Source organism: Condylura cristata, unplaced genomic scaffold (genome assembly GCF_000260355.1).
Source record: "Condylura cristata isolate star-nosed mole 26May11 unplaced genomic scaffold, ConCri1.0 scaffold00004, whole genome shotgun sequence".
Lineage (NCBI taxonomy): Eukaryota > Metazoa > Chordata > Mammalia > Eulipotyphla > Talpidae > Condylura > Condylura cristata.
Window position 1 is genome coordinate 3,004,241 of NW_004567105.1, and position 19,326 is coordinate 3,023,566.

Consider the following 19,326-nt stretch of genomic DNA (forward strand, 5'->3'; position numbering starts at 1 on the left):
CTCTTTTTTTAAAAAAAATATTTATGCATACAGAATTGGGGTACAGGCTATAGAGTCTCAGGGTCAGTGAGAGAATTCATCAGAGACAGAGTGGGGAGCAGAATAGGCAGATCTATGAAGTACACTGCTGAGGAGAGCAGCGGGCAGATCAGGAGAGGTCTGCTACGCCATGTGGATCTCCTCCAGGCCAGGCGGAGATCGAACTCATCTGGAAGTGGCTTTAGCTTCTTTGTGCTGTGCTTTATCCCGCTGCGCCACCAGGGAGGGCCCGAAACTTACTTTCTTATGGATTACCTTTCCTCTGGACAAAATCTCTGAATGATTACTATGGACATTAGTCAGAATGGTAGATGTTGGTTTTCTTGGCTTGCCTTTACTAATGTGGAACCTAATGGTCAGGGCCCCACTGTTCTTGCTGCATCTTGGATAGAGCCTCTGTTCTATGACTGAGGGGCTCAGTGGTCAAGGAGAGTGCACGATATCCTGATCTGATGACCAGGAATTTGGCATCTTCAATTTGGAGTTGTAGATGAGAAATAGCGGTGGCCTGTTTCTTTTGCATTGATTAGGAGTTGAGGAGGTAAGGAATGTCTACTGAGTCACACATCATTGGCAGTGGAGTTTCTATCCAACGAACTGTGATGTGGATCATGACTTAAGTGCCTTAGATTCTCTGTTAACAGAGTTTTAGTAAATTCTTTTGAATGGGCACTTTATTTTTGTATGCACTTAGGATTTTTTTCCAGAATTACCTTTTATAGAAATAGTTTCCACCTGCTTTGTGTTCCAGGAGTACATTTACCTGTTACTTCTTTTTTTCCCCCTTGTTACCCACATCATACTTACTGCTGCACAGATGCCTTCAGAATGCATTGCATTGCTGTTTTATGTGTCTAACTAAGCATTTTACAAATTCGACAGTAACTGCTTTTTAGATACTGCTGGAAGGCAGAAATTCCCACATGCCTTGGAGAACATTTCTGTTGTATGTATTATTTGCTTTGTTTGGGAAATGGTTTTTTCTTTGCCTCTACTCTCTTTTTATTTTAAAGGTTTACATATAATTGTAACAAATTTAAGGTCTTATTTACTGGTGTATTACATTTTACGCCATCAGAAAAATCTCAGCCCCTTTTTAGAAATACTGACTTTGAGTGTGATTTTATTTGAAGCAAAAGGCTGTCAGAAGGGAAGAAAAATGAGCCATAATTTAGGAACTGTTTTTATTTAAATTGCTGAAATTTATTATATGTCTATAGGTTGAATTGAAGCTTTTAATAACCATGAAAAACTGAATACTATTTTAAACAGAAATTCTGTACCATGTGCTATGAAGGTTCCTCACTTTTGAGTGCTTTTGTATGGTAACTACCAGATATTGCCAGAATAGAGTCATTTAATAATAAGTTAGCTGTTATAGTTGAAGTGTAATAGAAGGATAGCTGGTGAATATGCTGGTATTGTACTGAGGTATTTCAGCTTTAATGCTGCAGTGCTGTCCAGAGGTGTGCACGTGTCGTGAGGGTCCCTTGCTGTAGCACTAGTGGGTATCTAGGGGCTGTAGGCTCTGACCATTGAGACACTAGTCTTGAATACACATTTGCTCTGAGTATGGATTGCTGGGTTTGAATGTGTCTCTAAAGTTGCTACAGTTTTCTTTTTTTCCACTGGCAAGGCATCATTTCCACTGTTTAAACATATTTGACCAAGAATTTAAGAAAATATTCATGATTCGTTTTGTTAAGAGGGCATTTTCTTAAATATGGGGGGAAGAACTCATTGGGAAACCTAAGGATATGAGGCCCTGGCATGGGCAAAGAGCTCCTCTTCAAATGCCCATTGTAGTGTAGAGACAAAGCACAGACTATAACTGTCTTCCCTTCCCTCACCCACTGCCTGTCATCAGCCTAGGTGAGGTTTGTCTCAACAGGTTTTTCATTCCAAAGTCATTATGTTTATAAATAATCTTTCTCATATTATTCATATCTAGAGAGAATCACCATTACAGATTTTCTGTACTGTAGTCTGGGAACATTTTAGGTTGCCCAGGTTTATTGGAGTATAGGGTTTTGGTATAAGTAGTAGTGATAGGATTCCTAACTTCTCATAATGGATTGCATAATTTTGTAGGTTAATACACAGATATGTTTAGATCATATTTAAATTAATAAAAGACATTATAAATATTCACCACTCTTTTGTCTAGAGAGGAAGTTTCCAAAGGCAAATAGAATTCCACATTTAAAAATTGCAATACATTTCGGGCCCTCCCTGGTGGCGCAGCGGGTTAAAGCACTGCACAAAGAAGCTTAAACCACTTCTGCATGAATTCGATTCCCGCCTCCCTGGAGGTGACCACATGGTGCGGCAGACCTCTCCTGACCCACCCGCTGCTCCCTCAGCAGTGCACTTCGTCGATCTACCTGTTCTGCTCCCCACTCTGTCTCTGGTGAATCCTCTCACCTTCCGCATCTCTGACCTATACCCCAGTTCTGTACTAATAAATAAATAAATCTTTAAAAAAAATTGGAATACATTTGAACACCATAGAAGAGGGACTTGGAATCATACAGAAAGTATATCTGTAGTTTTTGGGGCTTGAATACAGTGCAGGGAATATAACAAAGGCATCTTGCAAAATAGTATTTTAAATTTCAAACTACCTTTTCTTGGGGTTAAGACTAGGACTAGAGATCTAAATTTTCAGATATCTGTTAAATTTACAACAAAATTCTACTTTGTAGTTAAACAGTACTTTCTAGAACATCTTCTCATAAGACCCTGTAGGAAAATAGAACAGATAGTAGCAGTTTTTTATTCAGGGTTACTTGTTCAAGGTCATTACACCAAACCTGGTGATGTGATGTAGTAATATCATAGCATTTCCTCAAAACAGTTTTATTGCGTTTGTTAACGAGGGAGTCAGGCAGAGTGGTAAATTACACCAAACTCAGTCAGGCTAAGGTGCACAAGTTTCTTTATAATCATTATGCAGTTGCTAATGTGATCGTGCTCTTTTTTTAAAAAAAATATTTATGCATACAGAATTGGGGTACAGGCTATAGAGCCTCAGGGTCAGTGAGAGAATTCATCAGAGACAGAGTGGGAGCAGAACAGACAGACTGACGAAGTACACTGTTGAGGGGAGCAGCGGGGGAGACAGGAGAGGTCTGCCAAGCCATGTGGGTCACCTCCCTGGCCTGGGATTAAACTTGGGCTGAACTGCCTGTGGCTATTTATGTAGTGCTATGCTTTAACCCCTTGTGCCAGGAGGGAGGACCCACCAATGTGATCTTTAAAAAAATACCTCATTCCATTGCTTAAAAACCTTCATTGGCATCCAGATTTTTGTTGACTATACTTCATCTGTTATGCTCTCTGGCCATGCTGGTTTTTTAGTTAATTGAAGCTGTCAAGCTCATTTCCATCTCAGATGGAACAATTTCCATCTTTGAATCTGTTGTTTTCTTTTCTGACCACTCTTGTCAAATTCAGGTAAACATTCATTTTTGTATTGGTTATAGGTATGGGTTCTGAAATCTGATTGTCCTTGTTTAATTTAACCTCTCAGTGTCTTCATTTCCTCAGTAAAATATTGGATAATGTAAGTAAATAGCGTTGTAAATACTAAATCCACATAAGATGTCTCATTTATACCAAGTGTTTTTTGAGTGTTAGCTTTTTGTACAAGTCTCAGCTCAGACAGCACCTCAGTGAGACAATAATTTAATCTAAATTAATCTGACCCCTACCCATAATACTGATAATTATCTGAAATTATTTTATTGTGCATTATTTTGATGTCTCATTCACTATAAGCTCCGTTAAAGCAAGGGTATTACCTGTACTCCCAGGCTCAAGAACAGTGCCCGATCAGTATATACTTGTTGCATGAATTAACGAAAATTAGGCCCATCCCAGAAGGTTTTCTTGGGTGACATAGCAGAAAGGCAAGTGGTGTCACTTGGTTAAGAGAATTTGTTCCCATGTGTGTCCAGTACCATTGTTCAAAGGTATTCATATCTGGAGGGACTTGTTGAGGATGCATAGAGGTGAGCAGTGAAAAAAGAGATGAACCTGGAAATAAGAGACTTACATTTCTTCTGGTTTTATTTATTTCCGCTGTTTCCAGTAGGTGAGTTCATGCCCTCTTGTAGAAGCTCTGGAGCTTCCTTATGTCCAGAATAATTTGGGGCCATCTGGTGTCTGGTTGTGGGGAATGAAACACTGTAAAAAGTTACAAGCTAAAATAGTGAGTAGAGAGTACATTTCTGTAACTAGATAGTCCACTGTATATGGTGATTTTAGGAGTCAGAGGGATGGTCTAATGCCCAAAGTGGGCTGTCTGACCTGAGGAGTCCCAAGTTATGTTAGGTTTGGTAACATTATCATTCCCTTATACCTCTGCCTCTTTATCTTGCTTTCCTGCATTTTTCTTTTTTGTTTTCTTTCTAAAATTCTGTTTCATTTCTATCAATCTACCTTCATTGTCTTGTTTCCTTTTCATGTACCTAATGGAAACTCAAATGAGTTACTGGGCCCACATCCAAAGTCAAACTCATTATCCTCTCAGATAAAATTCCTTGTACTATCTTCCTCATTACTTCACAATCACCATTCTAGTAGTTGCATTGTCTAATAACTGTGGAGTCACCTTTGACATCTCCCTTTGCTTCATTCCTTACAACCAAACACAAGCACATCCGATCTCAGATAAACTCTGGCCATTCATTCAACATTAATTCAAGCAAAGATTTGAGTTCCTATTCTGTTCTAGGTATGAATCTGTGCTATGTGGTAGTTTCCTTCTTTCTACATTTACTACCCCAAATTAGGATCTCAACATGTTATACTTTGCCTAATGAGGTAGCTTAACTTCTTCCCCAACTTCATATTCCTTTTTTTTATTCCACTGCCAGATTAATTCTTTAAAACATGTCTTGATATTGCCACTTCCTATCCCCTAGAAAAAGACTCAGACTCAGCTTCCTGTTCTCCGTACATAACCCTGTAACTTGAATTGGTACAGGTGATCTGAGACTGGATTACCCTTTTGGAAGGCTGGTCTCAGCTGGCCTTCCTGTGTTGTCCTCTTTTTATGGTTTCTTCAGCATAAGTACCATGCTTACATGGGTACACAGGGCTTCAAGAGAGCAGGGTAAATGCTCCCAACCTTGTGAAAGTGTAGACTCAGAACATCGTATTTTTTCTATACTCCACTTGGTCAAGGCCAGCAGAGGTTGAGGGGGAATGGATTCCACTTATCAAGAGGAAGAAGGACCTAGAATTTGCAAGGCCTTTTTAGTCTGCCATGCCTGTCTTTATACTTTCCATTGTTTTGAGATTAATTTTATTTTTTTTTCTTTGTACTGCATGCTTTTAGAGAATTTCTGAGAGAGGGAAAGCAGGAAGGTCATTTCTTTGCCATTTCTAGAAGTCTGATTGATTCTTAAGATGTCTGAAGATGATTGGAGTGGTAGAGATGAAAATAAGGGTTAACTAGTTAGAAAGACTTTATATATTTCTCATCTTCTGCTGTTCCTATCTAGTACATACATAGTAAATGCTAAGAAAATTCCCTCATGTCATTATTTTATATATGTGTCTTCTTCAGCAGTAAGACCTTTGAGGACTTTGGTTTACTATGATGAGAGTATATTGAGGAAAATGTGAACATCTGTCTAAATAAAAGAAGGTTCATTAATTGATTAAAAGCAATTTTTGTAAAGAAACTTCTTTTTCATAACTATATCATTTAATTGCATGAAGCCAACTCTTTGTCATGGACCATAACAATAAAGAATCCTGCTAGTACATACCTTTAGAGTTACCAGCAGCCTCTGCCCCAGCTCCTCCATGTCTATGACACGTTTTGTGCTGTTGCTGCTCATTACATATGCCGCCGGGTGCCATCAGAAAGCTTGCCACCCAAATGAGGGGTGTGGAGTGAAGAGAAGATGAGCTGAAATCAGGTTAGCAAGAGAGGTCAACGGATGGGTTGTGGGAGATGACCCTGCCCCGTTGTCGTTTTGTTCTGGTTGCTACTGATCATAAGCAAATTAGTAGCCAGGAAATTAGAGTTGGTGATTCTGTGATGAAAAAGAAAGTTTTGATCTTGGGCTAATTTTAGAATTAAAAGTCTACAACACTAAACATGATACAGATTATTTCCTTTGGTTATTTTAATTACTTTGCTTTGAAATGTTATATAGAGTATTTTGTTTGGGATATAACTAACTTCTAAATACTGATACATGTAATCTGAGATAAATGTTACTTTTAGGTTTTTAACATGTTTTCTTGCAAGTTTTATAGTAAGTAAAATTCCTAAGACTTGGTAGTAGATACTAATCCATGATGACTATATCTCAACATTTTTGGATCTTGTATTTAGATTGTTATAATTTTATGTAAGACTTGTTCCTATGGGCTACTTAAATAGGTAGAAAGAGGACCCTCCCTGGTGGTGCAACGGGTTAAAGCACAACTTTACCTGTAGATAATTGCACAAAGCTATCCACAGCCACTGCTACATGAGTTCCATCGCTGGCCAGTGAAGTGATCACACAGTGTGGCAGACCTCTCCTTACCTGCTTGCTGTTCTTTCAGCAGTGTATTTCAGTGGATCCATCTGCTCTGCTCCCCACTCTATCTCTGGTGAATTCTCTCACTGCCTGCACCTCTGGTCTGTACCCCAGTTCTTGTGTGCATTAAATAAATAAATAGGTAGAAGTGTGCTTACAAGAGAGGTAAATCTTTTCAGTTATGTATATTTTATGCTAAATACTTTTTTCGTGAATGCTGGTACTTTATGTTTGACTTATTTCTCAAGATCAATATTAGGAAAACCTTGCATTATATCTCACGAAGTCTTTACTGTGCAATTTTTTTTAATGAGAGGTATGCACTCATATAATCCATAGCACTTTATCTGGTTTCTTCCCCTTTGGGTGCTTTTTTGTTTATTTTTAATTCTGCGTGGAAGTGAGATCATACAGTATTTGTCTTTTTCTGTGTGATTTCCTTAATTTAGTTTGAGGCCTTCAGGGTTCATCCACACTATCACAAATGGCAGGGTTCTTTTTGTGACTGAATAATATTCTGGAGTACAGTAACAACTATTTAAATGAAAACTTGTTGCTGTATGTGAAGTCACTTTTCCTTGATCCTAGGATCAAAGTTGTTTTTTTTAAAGATTTTATTAATTTATGCATATATTGCTGAGGGAGGCAACTGGTGATACTGGAGAGGTCTGCCATGCCATGTGGGTCACCTCCAGGGCTGTGGATTGAACTTAATGCTGCAGTGGCTGCAGATAGCTTCATAGTGCTGGCAAAGGGAAACACAGCAAAAACAGGCCAACAGGACCACATGAAACTAAAAAGCTTCTGCACAGGGACAGAAAGCAGCATTAAAATGAAAAGGCACTCTACCAAATTAGAGAAAACATCTGTACATCAAACATTTGACAAGGGACTAATACTCAAGATCCACAAGAAATGTGAACATACATTTTTGTATTTTATTTAACTTGGAACACAGTCCACATTTTAAAGACCTTATAAAATTTATTCTTAATAATGATATAGAATTCAGTGAATATGAATGTATTCTTAATTCATCTTGCCATTACTTTCTATGTTGTTGAAGTCTTTCATGCTATATGAATTCTTTGTCATATTTAAAGAGTTTGTTCTGAATGTTGCTAGGTGTTTTTATGTTCCATTCTTGGTACTGTGATTAAATATTGATGTAGGTTCAAATTTGCGGCTAATATTAATCATCAACAATTATCTCTATTTATATTACGGAATATAATGATTTGGGAATTAATTTCTAGAAGAGGCTTTCTTTTCCAGATTGCTTTGGTGCAATGATTACTTTTATATCTTGTGGATGCTCACTAAGTATTTAAATTTGTTTTTAATCACAGTAGTATTTGGATACTCCCTTCAAGTATTGCCATCTAGTGCACCCACCACCAGGTCATGCTTAGGCCACCCCCACCATCTTTTTTACTTCCTCCCTCTTTGTTACTTCTCAGGATACTTCCCCTTGGTAGGTGAAGGTAACTCTCAACTGACTCCTTGACAGGAAGTATTTCCTTCTGTACATTCATATGCATATGTGCTGCTTTTTACTCCGGGTAATGTTGTTGTCTTAAGTGATGCAGTTGAATGCATTATGTGGCTTGCGACTCATGTACTCTCTATCATAAATAGTAACTTAACAATGATGCACTTACTTTACAAAAAATTTAAAAAATAATAGTAATAACCAAAAATATATTTATAATATTAGTATTCCCTATGCACTCAATGGAACAATCTGAGTGACATCTACTTTTTTGTTTCTTCTACCATTTCCAGGTTGCCATCACGAAAGCCAAAGTGGATTTCTCCAGTGTAGTGTGCCTGCCCCCTTCCGTCATTGCTGTGAGTGGGCTGGACGGAGGAGGGGCTGGCGAAAATGATGATGAGCCAGTGCTGGTGTCCCTGTCTGCGGCACCCAGTCCCCAGAGCGAAGCTGTTGCCAATGAACTGCAGGAGCTCTCCTTGCAGCCCGAGCTGACCCTGGGCCTCCGACCTGGCAGGAATCCCAATTTGCCTCCACTTAGTGAGAGGAAGAATGGTGAGTTGATTTGGAACTATTTCTTGAATCAGGCTCTTTCTAGTCTATAAACCTATGTTACTTCATGTCTCCTGAAAGGGTCTTAATATTTTGGATAAAATAGAGATAGCAAATTTAGATCATCATTGTGTCCAACATTTCTCACCTGGGCTATGGAATTGCTTTCTAACTGACTTGTCTGCTTCTCCTTCCTTACCCTGTCTATAAATTGAATAATTCAGCAAATAATTATTGAACTGTAGTGTTCTGCTGAATTAGGAACTAAAGGGTAACACTTTTCAGTAACTAGCCTAAAGGGATAAAAATAAAAACAAACAAAAGTTTCGGGAAGTGTTTTTAGCAGACTTTGTAGGATCGCCTTCTGCTCCTTTAGTTTCTTCTGTTGTCATTCCCCCATTTTTAGTCTCTGCTCTAGCCTGTAGCTGTTTATAAATCTGTGTACAAACTGTATATTTTTCAAACTTTGTAAGTTAAAAAACCTTAAATTTGTTAAGAAATACTTAAGATTTCCCAAAAGCACATGAAAAGTAATACAGCAAATACTTGCGTACTTAATGCACTGCTTGGCTTCTGGCCTCTCCATGAATCTCCAGCCAGCCCCAAAGATAACTACTACCCAAGAGCTGGTATTTCATTGCCAGCTGTTGCTGCTGGCTTTTTTTTTTTTTTTAATTATATGAATATATTGCCAAGCAATATAGACTATTATCTCTCATTTAAAAATCCATCCATATGTATATATATATGAAAAAAGAATGATAGTGTATGTATTCTTCTGCAACTTGTTTATGTTCTCTCTGAGTTATTAAAGATAGCTATGACTTTGTGATTTACTATTTATTGAATAGTACTGATTTTCCCTCATTGATTTTTTTTTTTAAAGATTTATTTATTTATGCATTCAGAACTGGGGTACAGGCCAGAGGTGTGGGGAGTAAGAGGATTAGAGGATTCTCCAGAGACAGAGTGGGGAGCAGAACAGGCCTACTGAGGAAGTACACTGCTGAGGGGAGCAGTGGGCGGGTCAGGAGAGGTCTCCCGGGCCATGTGGTCACCTCTGGGGTGGAGACTGAACTCACGCTGCAGTGATTTAGCTTTTTAGTGCTGTGCTTTAACCTGCTGTACCACCAGGGAGGGCCCTCCCTCACTGATCTTTAATGTCAGCTTTTTCTTTTTCTCTCTGTAGGAGTTTGTTTTTAGACTTTGATCTGTTTCACTGGCCTTTCTTCATTACTGTTTTATACTATATCATTTTAGTTACTATCACTAAATAACTAGGCTTGCTGTCTGTTAGGATAAGTCCTCTCCTTGCCCTTTTCTTTTACACAGTTGTTTTGGCTCTTGTTGCCCTTTCAGTTTTTCAGAATTTTTATAGACAGCTTGTGAAGATCTGCCCAAAAATAACTGAATAAATAAATAAATAAAAATCAGGATCCCCCCCAATTTTATTGCAGAAAATTTAAAACAAATGATAAAGTTGGAAGATTTATAATGAATTTCTTTATGTTCACCTTTTCAGTTCTGCTGTTAACATAGTAATTGCTTTGTAACAAATCTGTTCATTCTGCTGTCCATCAATCCAACTTGTTTTTTTTTTTTCTGGTTGCTTTTGATAGTAAATTGTAGACACCAATAAATTTTAGTTTTAATGAAGTAAAGACCAATACAGAATAACAAATTGTTAGTGTCTTCCTTGTTATCAGAGTGAATGCAGTTGAAGAAAGAAATACTACATTTTTAGCACCCAGAACCATCCATTTGTGCTTCTTTCTAATCATTGTTCCCTTCTTCCCTGTCTAGAGGAAATGGCTGTGTTAATCTCTAGCACTATAGGTCAGTTTTGCTTGTTTTAGACTCTATGTAAATGGAATTAGGCTATGCACTTACATTATATATATGTATTCTATCTATCTCTATCTATCTATATATAGATAGATATATATCTATATATATCTGTTGGCTTTTATGTTTCTGAAATTTATGTTAAGTTGTGTATGGTTGTAGTTTATTTTCCAAGGGCAGCGTTATGAAAAGAGACACTTGCACAGTCACAGGTGCAGTATTGGGAGGAGAGCTGCCTCTGCTGCTTTGCAAAGGGAGAAGGCTGGTGAAGAGGGACATCTGCATAGTCACAGGTGGGCAGGGAGCTGCATCTTGCCAGTGCAGAGATTGCATTGATAAAATCATCTTTTCTTGGAAAGGAGTTCATTCCTTTGTAGGATTGTTAGCTGCTGTTAAATTAATTATTTCTTGTGTTGGCGCCTAAGGATTGTTTCTATTGATTTGAAAGGACTGGTGATTTTTTTTCACACTGGCCCTTAGCCTTCATATCCCCACCTGTGGTTTGGGCCTCAGTCTGTGTGGCTGGATCCTTTACTTTTCAATAGCTTGTTTGACAACTGTTTTGAATATTTCTATTCCCACCTTCAATTTCTTGTCTTGAGATGCCGCCTTCGCAAATATTTTACTCTTAGCGTCTGTCAGTGCTACTGTGAAATTTATGTACATGTCCAGTTTTATAATTTTTTTCCATAAAGGTCACAAAAATATTTTATTAGGTTTAGTCCTGGGTAATTTTTTAAAGATTTATTTCTGCATACAAAAACTGGGGTACAGGCCAGAGGTGTGGGGGAGGTGAGAGGATTCACCAGAAACAGAGTGGGGAGAAGAACAGGCAGATAGACAAGAGGGGAGCAGTGGGTGGTTCAGGAGAGGTCTGCTGTACTATTTGGGTCATCTAATGGGCTGGGGATTGAGCTTAGTGCTGCAGTGGCTGCAGATAGCTTCATAGTGCTGTGCTTTAACCTGTTGCACCACCAGAGACTGCCCTGTGTATACACACACACACACACACACACACACACACACATATACATATATACACACATATGTACACACATACATAAATAGTTTTTGACTGCTTGATATTGGGCTATAGCAACACCAAATCTTTTCAGAATCCTTGTGGGTTTCCTGCATTATGCCTTTATTTGGGATACTCTCTGACTCCCCACTCTTTTTGCTCTTAATTGATTTTCAGAATCTGTTCAGGACTTCCTTTGAGAAGACCATCTTAACTCATATTTAGTGTTATGTGTTTGCCCAATCACCCTTTATTATCTTACTTCCTCACTCATGATCCTCAGCAACAAGTGGGCCTTTAAACTGAAATCAGATACTGTTAACATTCCTCTCAGAATCTTTTAATATCTTCCTATATGCCATTTGATGAAGTCAGTTCTCATGATGTGTTTTGGTTCCTTCCTGACCTCGCCCCTTACCTGTGTCCCCTAGCTCCATCTGCTCTGCTTCAGCTACATTGACATTCTTACTGTTCCTTGAACACGTCAGATATGTTCCTGTCCAAGGGCCTTGGTACTTGCTGTGCAGTCATTGAAATTATTGCATCAATGTCATTTCCTTGGTGAGGTCTTTGCAGCCTTTCTTATATGAAATAACTCCTCTCTTTCCTTCTTGCTTGATTTTTCTCCAGACACTCACTATGATTTGTGTATGTGTACGTATATGTCTTACTATTTGTGTATGTATATTCGTTTGTATTTCCCCACTTTGATAGTGTATTTCACAAGGCCAGAAACTTAATTTTGTTGCTGGGTGTATACCCAACTCTAGGCTTATATTGGGCACCGAAATAAATATTTGTTGAATGAACAGATGGATGGCTGACTTGTTTCTCCCACCAGAAGCAAGAATTCTGAATTTTGTTTTTATATCCATGGTGAGAAATGTTGTAGAAACTCAATAATTTTTGAGTAAATAGACACTCAAGCAGTGTTTGGTGTCCTTTTCTTGCTTCTCTCTCTCTACAGTAAACGAGAAAGAGTAACTGATAGAGTAAGGTGACTGGAGATTTGTGAGGCTGGTATCCAAAGGCACTGGCTTTAGCAGGAGTGAGAACCAGTATTCTTCTGGGATGGGAGGAATGGTAATGGGGGCGATGACAGACAGCAAACAACAAACCTCTCATATCTTGGGCAGGAAGTGGAGAAAATTGGTGATGACAGCTGTGATGGTCTCAGTAGAGCAGGCAGCTGTTCTGTTTGGGCAGAGGTGCTTGGTATACCTTCAGCCCTTCTCAGCTCTTTGGGACATACATAAATCAACAACTTTTTCCCATTTTGAACACCATCTCCATTCTAACTTTCCCTTCTTGTTCATGCTGCTGAAAGTAGTTTACAGTCAGCCTCTACATTCCCACATTCCAGAGTCATGCATTCTAGCTTCTGTACTTACCCTTTCTTCGAAACTACTGTTGCCAGTCATTAGTGTTCTTTTGTTGTAGATCAGATAACACTTGTTCTGCTTAACCTCTTGCCTACATTTGACATGGTTGACGACTTTGTCCATCCTGTTCCTTTTCCTCCACTGACATTGTAACACTACTGTTTCCTGCCTTTTCAAACTCTGCCTTTCTAGCCATACCTTTTTTCTGCTCAACGCCTTTGCTGTCTTTCTCTGCCTACCTCTTAAACTTCTTTACTCCTCAGTGTTCAGCCCTATGGCTTATATACTTGTAACTCTCCCCTTACCTGGAGTGACCTTCCTTAGCACTTTGGCTTTACCCACACCTGATGTATTGGTTTCTGTTCGGTCCCTTCCCCTGAGCTCCATACTCATGTTTACAGTTTACACCTTCTTTCCACGTGCCACGGATTCCATGTGTTAAGAGTTAAACTCATCTTACTTGCACTTCCTCCTAAATATTCTGTGTTTTAGAAGTCTGCTTTCCCCTCCACCCAAATGATGACGTGTAGGAAAAATTCCCTCACAATTACATAATTCAGTGATAGTAGCAACAGTTAACATATTTGTTTGCTTTTACATACATACACAGTGTATAAATTATTTTCCTATAATACAGTTTCATGAGATTTCCTTTATCATTCAGCAGTCTTAGAAAACATTTTTTCTCGGGCCCTCCCTGGTGGCGCATCCAGTTAAAGTGCAGCACTGGGAAGCTAGCTATAGCCGTCTCTGCACAAGTTCAGTCCCAGCCAGGGAGTGACCCACATGGTAAAGCAGACCTCTCCTGACCTGACTGCTGTTCCCCTCAGCAGTATACTTTGTCGATCTGCCTGTTCTGCTCCTCATTCTGTCTCTGGTGAATCTTCTCACTGCCCCAGTACTCTGGCTTGTACCTCAGTACTGTATGCATAACTAAATAAATCTTTAAAAAAATTTTTTTCTCTCTTGATATTTGAATTGTGTTTATACAACAGATAGCTAGTTTTAAGTCATAAAAACCTTACTTTTTTTTAATGTTATACATAATACTGTAGTAGACATCTTATTATATAAGTCTTGGTGCAAATAACTGTAATACAGATTACCAAATGTGAAGAAAAGACAAGGATGTAAAAGACATTTCTCCCTTCGCAAAAGTAGTGTGCTTGGGTAGGAAGCTTTAAATTTTTTCAATTCAGTTTGTTTACCTTATCCTCTTAAAAGATTATAGCATGCTGTTGTTGGAAGTAGTTTTTTTTTTAAGTAGTATAATTTTTTTTTTTTTTTAAAGATCTATTCACTTATTTGTACAGAACTGGGGTACAGGCCAGAGATGCGGAGGGTGAGAGAATTCACCAGAGACAGAGCGGGGAGCAGAACAGGCAGATCGACGAAGCACACTGCTGAGGGGAGCAGCGGGCGGGCCAGGAGAGGTCTGCCACGCCATGTGGTCGCCTCCGGGGCAGGCGGGAATCGAACTCATGAGGAAGTGGCTTTAGATTCTCAGTGCTGTGCTTCAACCCGCTGCGCCACCAGGGAGGGCCTAAAGTAGTATAATTTTTATATCATTTTGCGCATTTTTCCATCTCAGTTGTAATCCCTGTGGGCTTCCCCTCACCAGATCACCCGTGTGCCATCACCATAGTCCAGTGCATTTCCCTCCCTCCACTGTTTTTGATCCCATACCCCACCCCACCCCCATAAAATATCTGGTATATAGCTGTTCATTATTATTGTTATTTTCTTACCTGGTCTGTTATATTCCTGCTATGAGTGAAACCATCCGATACTTTTCTTTCTGGCTTATTTCACTAAACATGATCTTTTCCAGCTCCATCCATGTTGCTGCAAAAGACATGTGTTTATTTTTTTTGGTTGCTGAATAATAATATTCCATGTGTATATGTGCCACATCTTTTTAATCCAGCCATCCATTTTTGGGCATTTGGGTTGTTTCCATGTCTTTCCAATTGTAAATAAAGCAGTAATAAACATGTGGGTGCAGGTATCTTTTTGAATCAGTGTTTTTGTGTCTTTTGGGTAGATACCTAGGAGTGGGATTACTGGGTCATAGGGAAGCTCCATTTGTAGCAATTTGAGGAACCTTTAAACAGTTTTCCATAGTGGTTGTACTAGTTTGCATTCCCACCAGCAGTGCAGGAGAGTTCCTTTTTCTCCACATCCTTGCCAACATTTGTTGTTGCTAGTTGTTTTAAGGTGTGCCATTCTCGCTTGTGTGAGGTGGTATCTCATTGTGGTTTTAATTTGCATCTCCCTTATTTCAACTGATGTTGAACATTTTTTCATATGCTCTTGGCCATCTGTATTTCCTCTTTGGAGAAGTGTCTTTTTAGCTCTTCTGCCCATTTTTTGATGGGGTTGTTTATTTTTGTTGATTTTGTCAATTCTTTGTATATCTTTGTGATCAATCCTTTATCATTAGTTTTGTGTGAGAAAATTTTTCCCCAATCAGTGGAATGCCTGTTTTTTGTAATGTCTCTTTTGCTATACAGCAGCTCTTTAACTTGATGTAGTCTCATGTACTTATCCTTGCTTTCACTAGGAAGTAATTTTTTATCCCAGTTCCTTTTTACCCCCTTATTCTCAGTCATCCCTAGACATGGAACAGATTTTTTGATTATTGTATCCTGCAACTTAATTAGTTTTAGTAAGTTTTCATTTGGTAAAATTTTTACTTTTTCTGTATATAACATGCCATCTGCAAATAGTGACCATATACTGTCTACTTTCTAGTTTGTGTCATTTTATTTCTCTTGTCTAATTGCTTTGGCTAGGCCTCCTAATGTTATTTTGAATGAAAATGGTGATAGTAAACTTCCTTGTCTTGTTCTAATTGTAAGCAGAAAAGCTTATGGTTTTTTACATTGAGTATGATGTTAGCTGTAGACTTGTCATATGTAACTTTTTACTGTTGAGGTATGTTCCTTTTTTATCCACTTGATTGAGTTTTCTCATAAATAGGTGTTGAAATTTTCAGATGATTTTCTGCATCTATTGAGATAAACGTGATTTTTTTTTTATCATGTGATTTTTGCCCTTCATTTCGTTACTGTGGTGTATCACTTTAACAGACTTACAGATGGTGAACCATCCTGCATACACCCCTGGAATAAATCCCACCCGACTGTAGTGTGTGATCCTTTTACTGTTGAATTCAGTTTACTGTTATTTTGCTGAGGATTGTTTCCCTTTTATTTCATCCAGCAGCCATCAGGTGATGGTCTGGATGGGGTGATATTGTTAGTGTCTAGTTGAGTGACTTTCCTGGTCTCAATGGGATCATCTATTTATGCACTGCAATGGTGACTTTTCCTGTCAAAGGAGAAAAATGACTGGATGCAAATGCGAGAAAAATCACTGTCATAATTTTACACTAGGTCTCTGTACATTGTTATTTGTAGGGAGGTAAAAAGTAGAAATGCAAAATCCCTGCGAAGATTATGAAATTGGAAAGTCTTTTCAAGAGCAGAATAAATTCTGAAGTTAGAGGAGGTGCCTTTTCATGGGGGGGGGTATACTGTGTTTAAAGGATGGAATGAGGAATTCAATTCTCAGATCTGTTTTATTGAAGAACATATCTTACATAGAATTTAAGTGAATTAACAAAAGTCCCTAAGGGGCCTTCCTGGTGGTGCAAGGAGTTATGTCTCAGCACCATGAAGCTATTGGCAGCCACTGTAGCATGAGTTTGAGTCCTGGCCAGGGGGCTCACCCACATGGCACAGCAGACCTCTTCTGTCCCCCCACTGCTCCCCTCAGCAGTGTATTTTCAGTTGGTCTGCCTGTTCTACTCCCCACTCTTGTCTTTGGTGAATCTTGTCACCCCAGTCTCCACATCTCTGGCCTGTACCCCAGTTCTTGTATGCATAAATAAATAAATCTTAAAAACAAAACAAAACAAAAAACCGGAAAGTAAGAGTCCCTACAGGTTAGCAGACAGGCAAGTTATTGATTCCTTTAACTCCTAAACAGAGGAAGTTGGCCCTCTAATGAAAGGGAGGTACCTTTTATTCACTCAGCCCTCATTGACCTAATTAGAAAAAGTTGGTAGAGCTGTATTTTATAATATTATTTCTCTGTCTTTCTCTTGACCCAACACTTAGGTCTAAAAACTGAAATTGATCTACTTGTTTCCTGTTCAGTATAGACTTGGAGAAGCCTAGGAAAATCTCTTGAATGATCTAGCCCTATCCCCATTAACTCTAGCCAGTGATGTTTTGGAACACATTGAATGCATGTAGCATATTGGAAAATTTAGGTTTTATTTTTCTTCTTCCTTTAATGACACGCTGCTCTTGAGCTGATTTTCCTTCTATATCTACCCTTTTTTATCTACCCTTTCATCAGTCTTTCACGTGTGAATGTGTTTCAGGACTAAGACTGCATAGGCCTATTTCAGGATCTTCTAGGATGGGAACTGAAATACTATTTGCTGCTTTTTCTCATGACAAATATATTGCATTTCACTTATCGTAGAGGCTTTTGTGGGCACACCTAGGAATAAGTGCATCCCATGTATCAAATGATCAAATTACAAACGAGCTTTTGGTGGGCCCTCCCTGGTGGCACAGTGAGTTAAAGCAGGCACTATGAAGCTGTCCAAAGCCACAATAGCACGAGTTTGATTTCCTGTCAGGGAAGTGGCACACATGGTGCAGCAGACCTTTCCTGTCTCGCCCATTGCTCCTCTCAGCAGTCTGCCTATTCGGTTCCCACGCAGTCTCTGATTAATCCTCTCACCACCAGGCCTGTACCCTAGTTCTTGTATACATAAATAAATAAATCTTAAAAAGTTAACAACCTCCCGCCCCCAAAGCTAAAAAACCAAACAAATGAGCTTTTGGAATACAATCTCTTTCTTAGTTGGGGACTTGCTTATATCCTAAGATGGGTGTGCTTTGTGAAGTTTGGCATTACATATAGACTTAAGACACATTATATAATTACAAGGACTGTATTATTCAGAAGGCTTTGCCGACAAAGTTTGATAAATTAATGGACAAGACATTCATAAATATTTCTTAGATGGCGTTTTGGGGGATATGTTCTTGATCTTCTATTTTTTCTTGGCTTTTACATTTTTACTTTAGGACAGTCATTTGTATATTCCTACAATTCTATTGTTCACTTGTGCAGACAGTAGAAATTAGGAGACATTATAAAATATACCTGTAATACATGAGACACTGAGCAAGATACTGAAAGTATCTTTTTTGGGCAAGCTACTGAAAGTATCTTTTTTTGGGTCATGGATAGAGGTTGAACATCCGGCAAATTTTTTTTTAAATGGTGATATTTACTTTCCTCTTCCTACTTTGTCCTCCTGATTCCCTAGATTTCCTCTCCCACCCTCCTGATCACCTAGATAAAGATCTTGCACTTTCCTGTGTTATGAATCCTAACTTGGCCAAAATTCTTACAAGAATTTTTATGACCTGAAATCACATATTATTTTTAAAAAGATTATTCTTTTTAAAAAGATACTTACTGAACTGGGGTACAGCCAGAGGTGCAGGGGCAGTGAAAAACTTCATCAGAGACAGAGTGGGGAGCAGGATAGGCTGATCAACGAAGTACACTGCTGAGGGTAGCAGTGGGTGGGTCAGGAGTGGTCTGCTGTACCATGTTGGTCACCTCTGGGCCTGGGGATTGAACTCGCACTGAAGGGGGTGGGTCAGCTTGCAGTGCTGTGTCCTAACCCATTGTGCCACCAGGGAGGACCCACATATTATTGATCCAACAGATTTGAACATACTTGGAGAACAGTGGGACAGAGCATCTATAAAGCTGAGAAAGCTTCATTTAGATTGATAATATATATTTTACCATTCACTTCTTTTTGGGGTGGGAGGTGTGTAATACAGAAATGTTCATAAGTGACATGATGGGTTATAGAAGAACCATAAAGCAAAGAGCTGTGATCACTGCTGTGCTCAGCATTTTATTGTGAGGCCCAAGTAAGCCTCCTATATGCTTATTGCTAATCCAGCTGTCTCCCTCTGCTTCCCAGGATTAACTGCTATTGTGACTTCTTGAAAGATTTATTTTATCAACTAGGTATTTATTCCTAGACAATATAGTTTAGTTCAGGTTTATATGAATGCCCTGGTTTTGGATTGTCTTTTGCTCTACATATGTGATACTCTCTCATATATATAGTTTTAACTCATCAGTGTTCATTACTGTATAGTGGATGCTGCCATGAAAACTTACTCTGGAATTTAAAAAATTTCCTTCTGCTGGCAAACATTTGGGTTGTTTCCAGGTTTAGACTGTTAACAGTGTTGCCATAACCATTCTTCATGTATCCTGGTGCTAGGGTACATGCATATATACATGAGATCACAAATTCCTGTTTTATATATATATATATATATAGTAATAGGGAACTTTTTTTTTAAAGATTTATTTATTTATTCATATAGAACT

General features: G+C 38.7%; 1 protein-coding gene across 1 annotated transcript in view; it reads left to right on the forward strand.

Annotated features, from left to right (window-relative positions):
* The window catches only part of MKL1 (megakaryoblastic leukemia (translocation) 1), a 148,132-nt gene that overhangs the window by 44,935 nt on the left and 83,871 nt on the right, over positions 1–19,326 (forward strand). Inside the window, exon 5 of the mRNA XM_012735117.1 lies at positions 8,370–8,631. Within this exon, the coding sequence (XP_012590571.1) occupies positions 8,370–8,631 (262 nt within the window). The remainder of the gene's footprint in view (positions 1–8,369; positions 8,632–19,326) is intronic.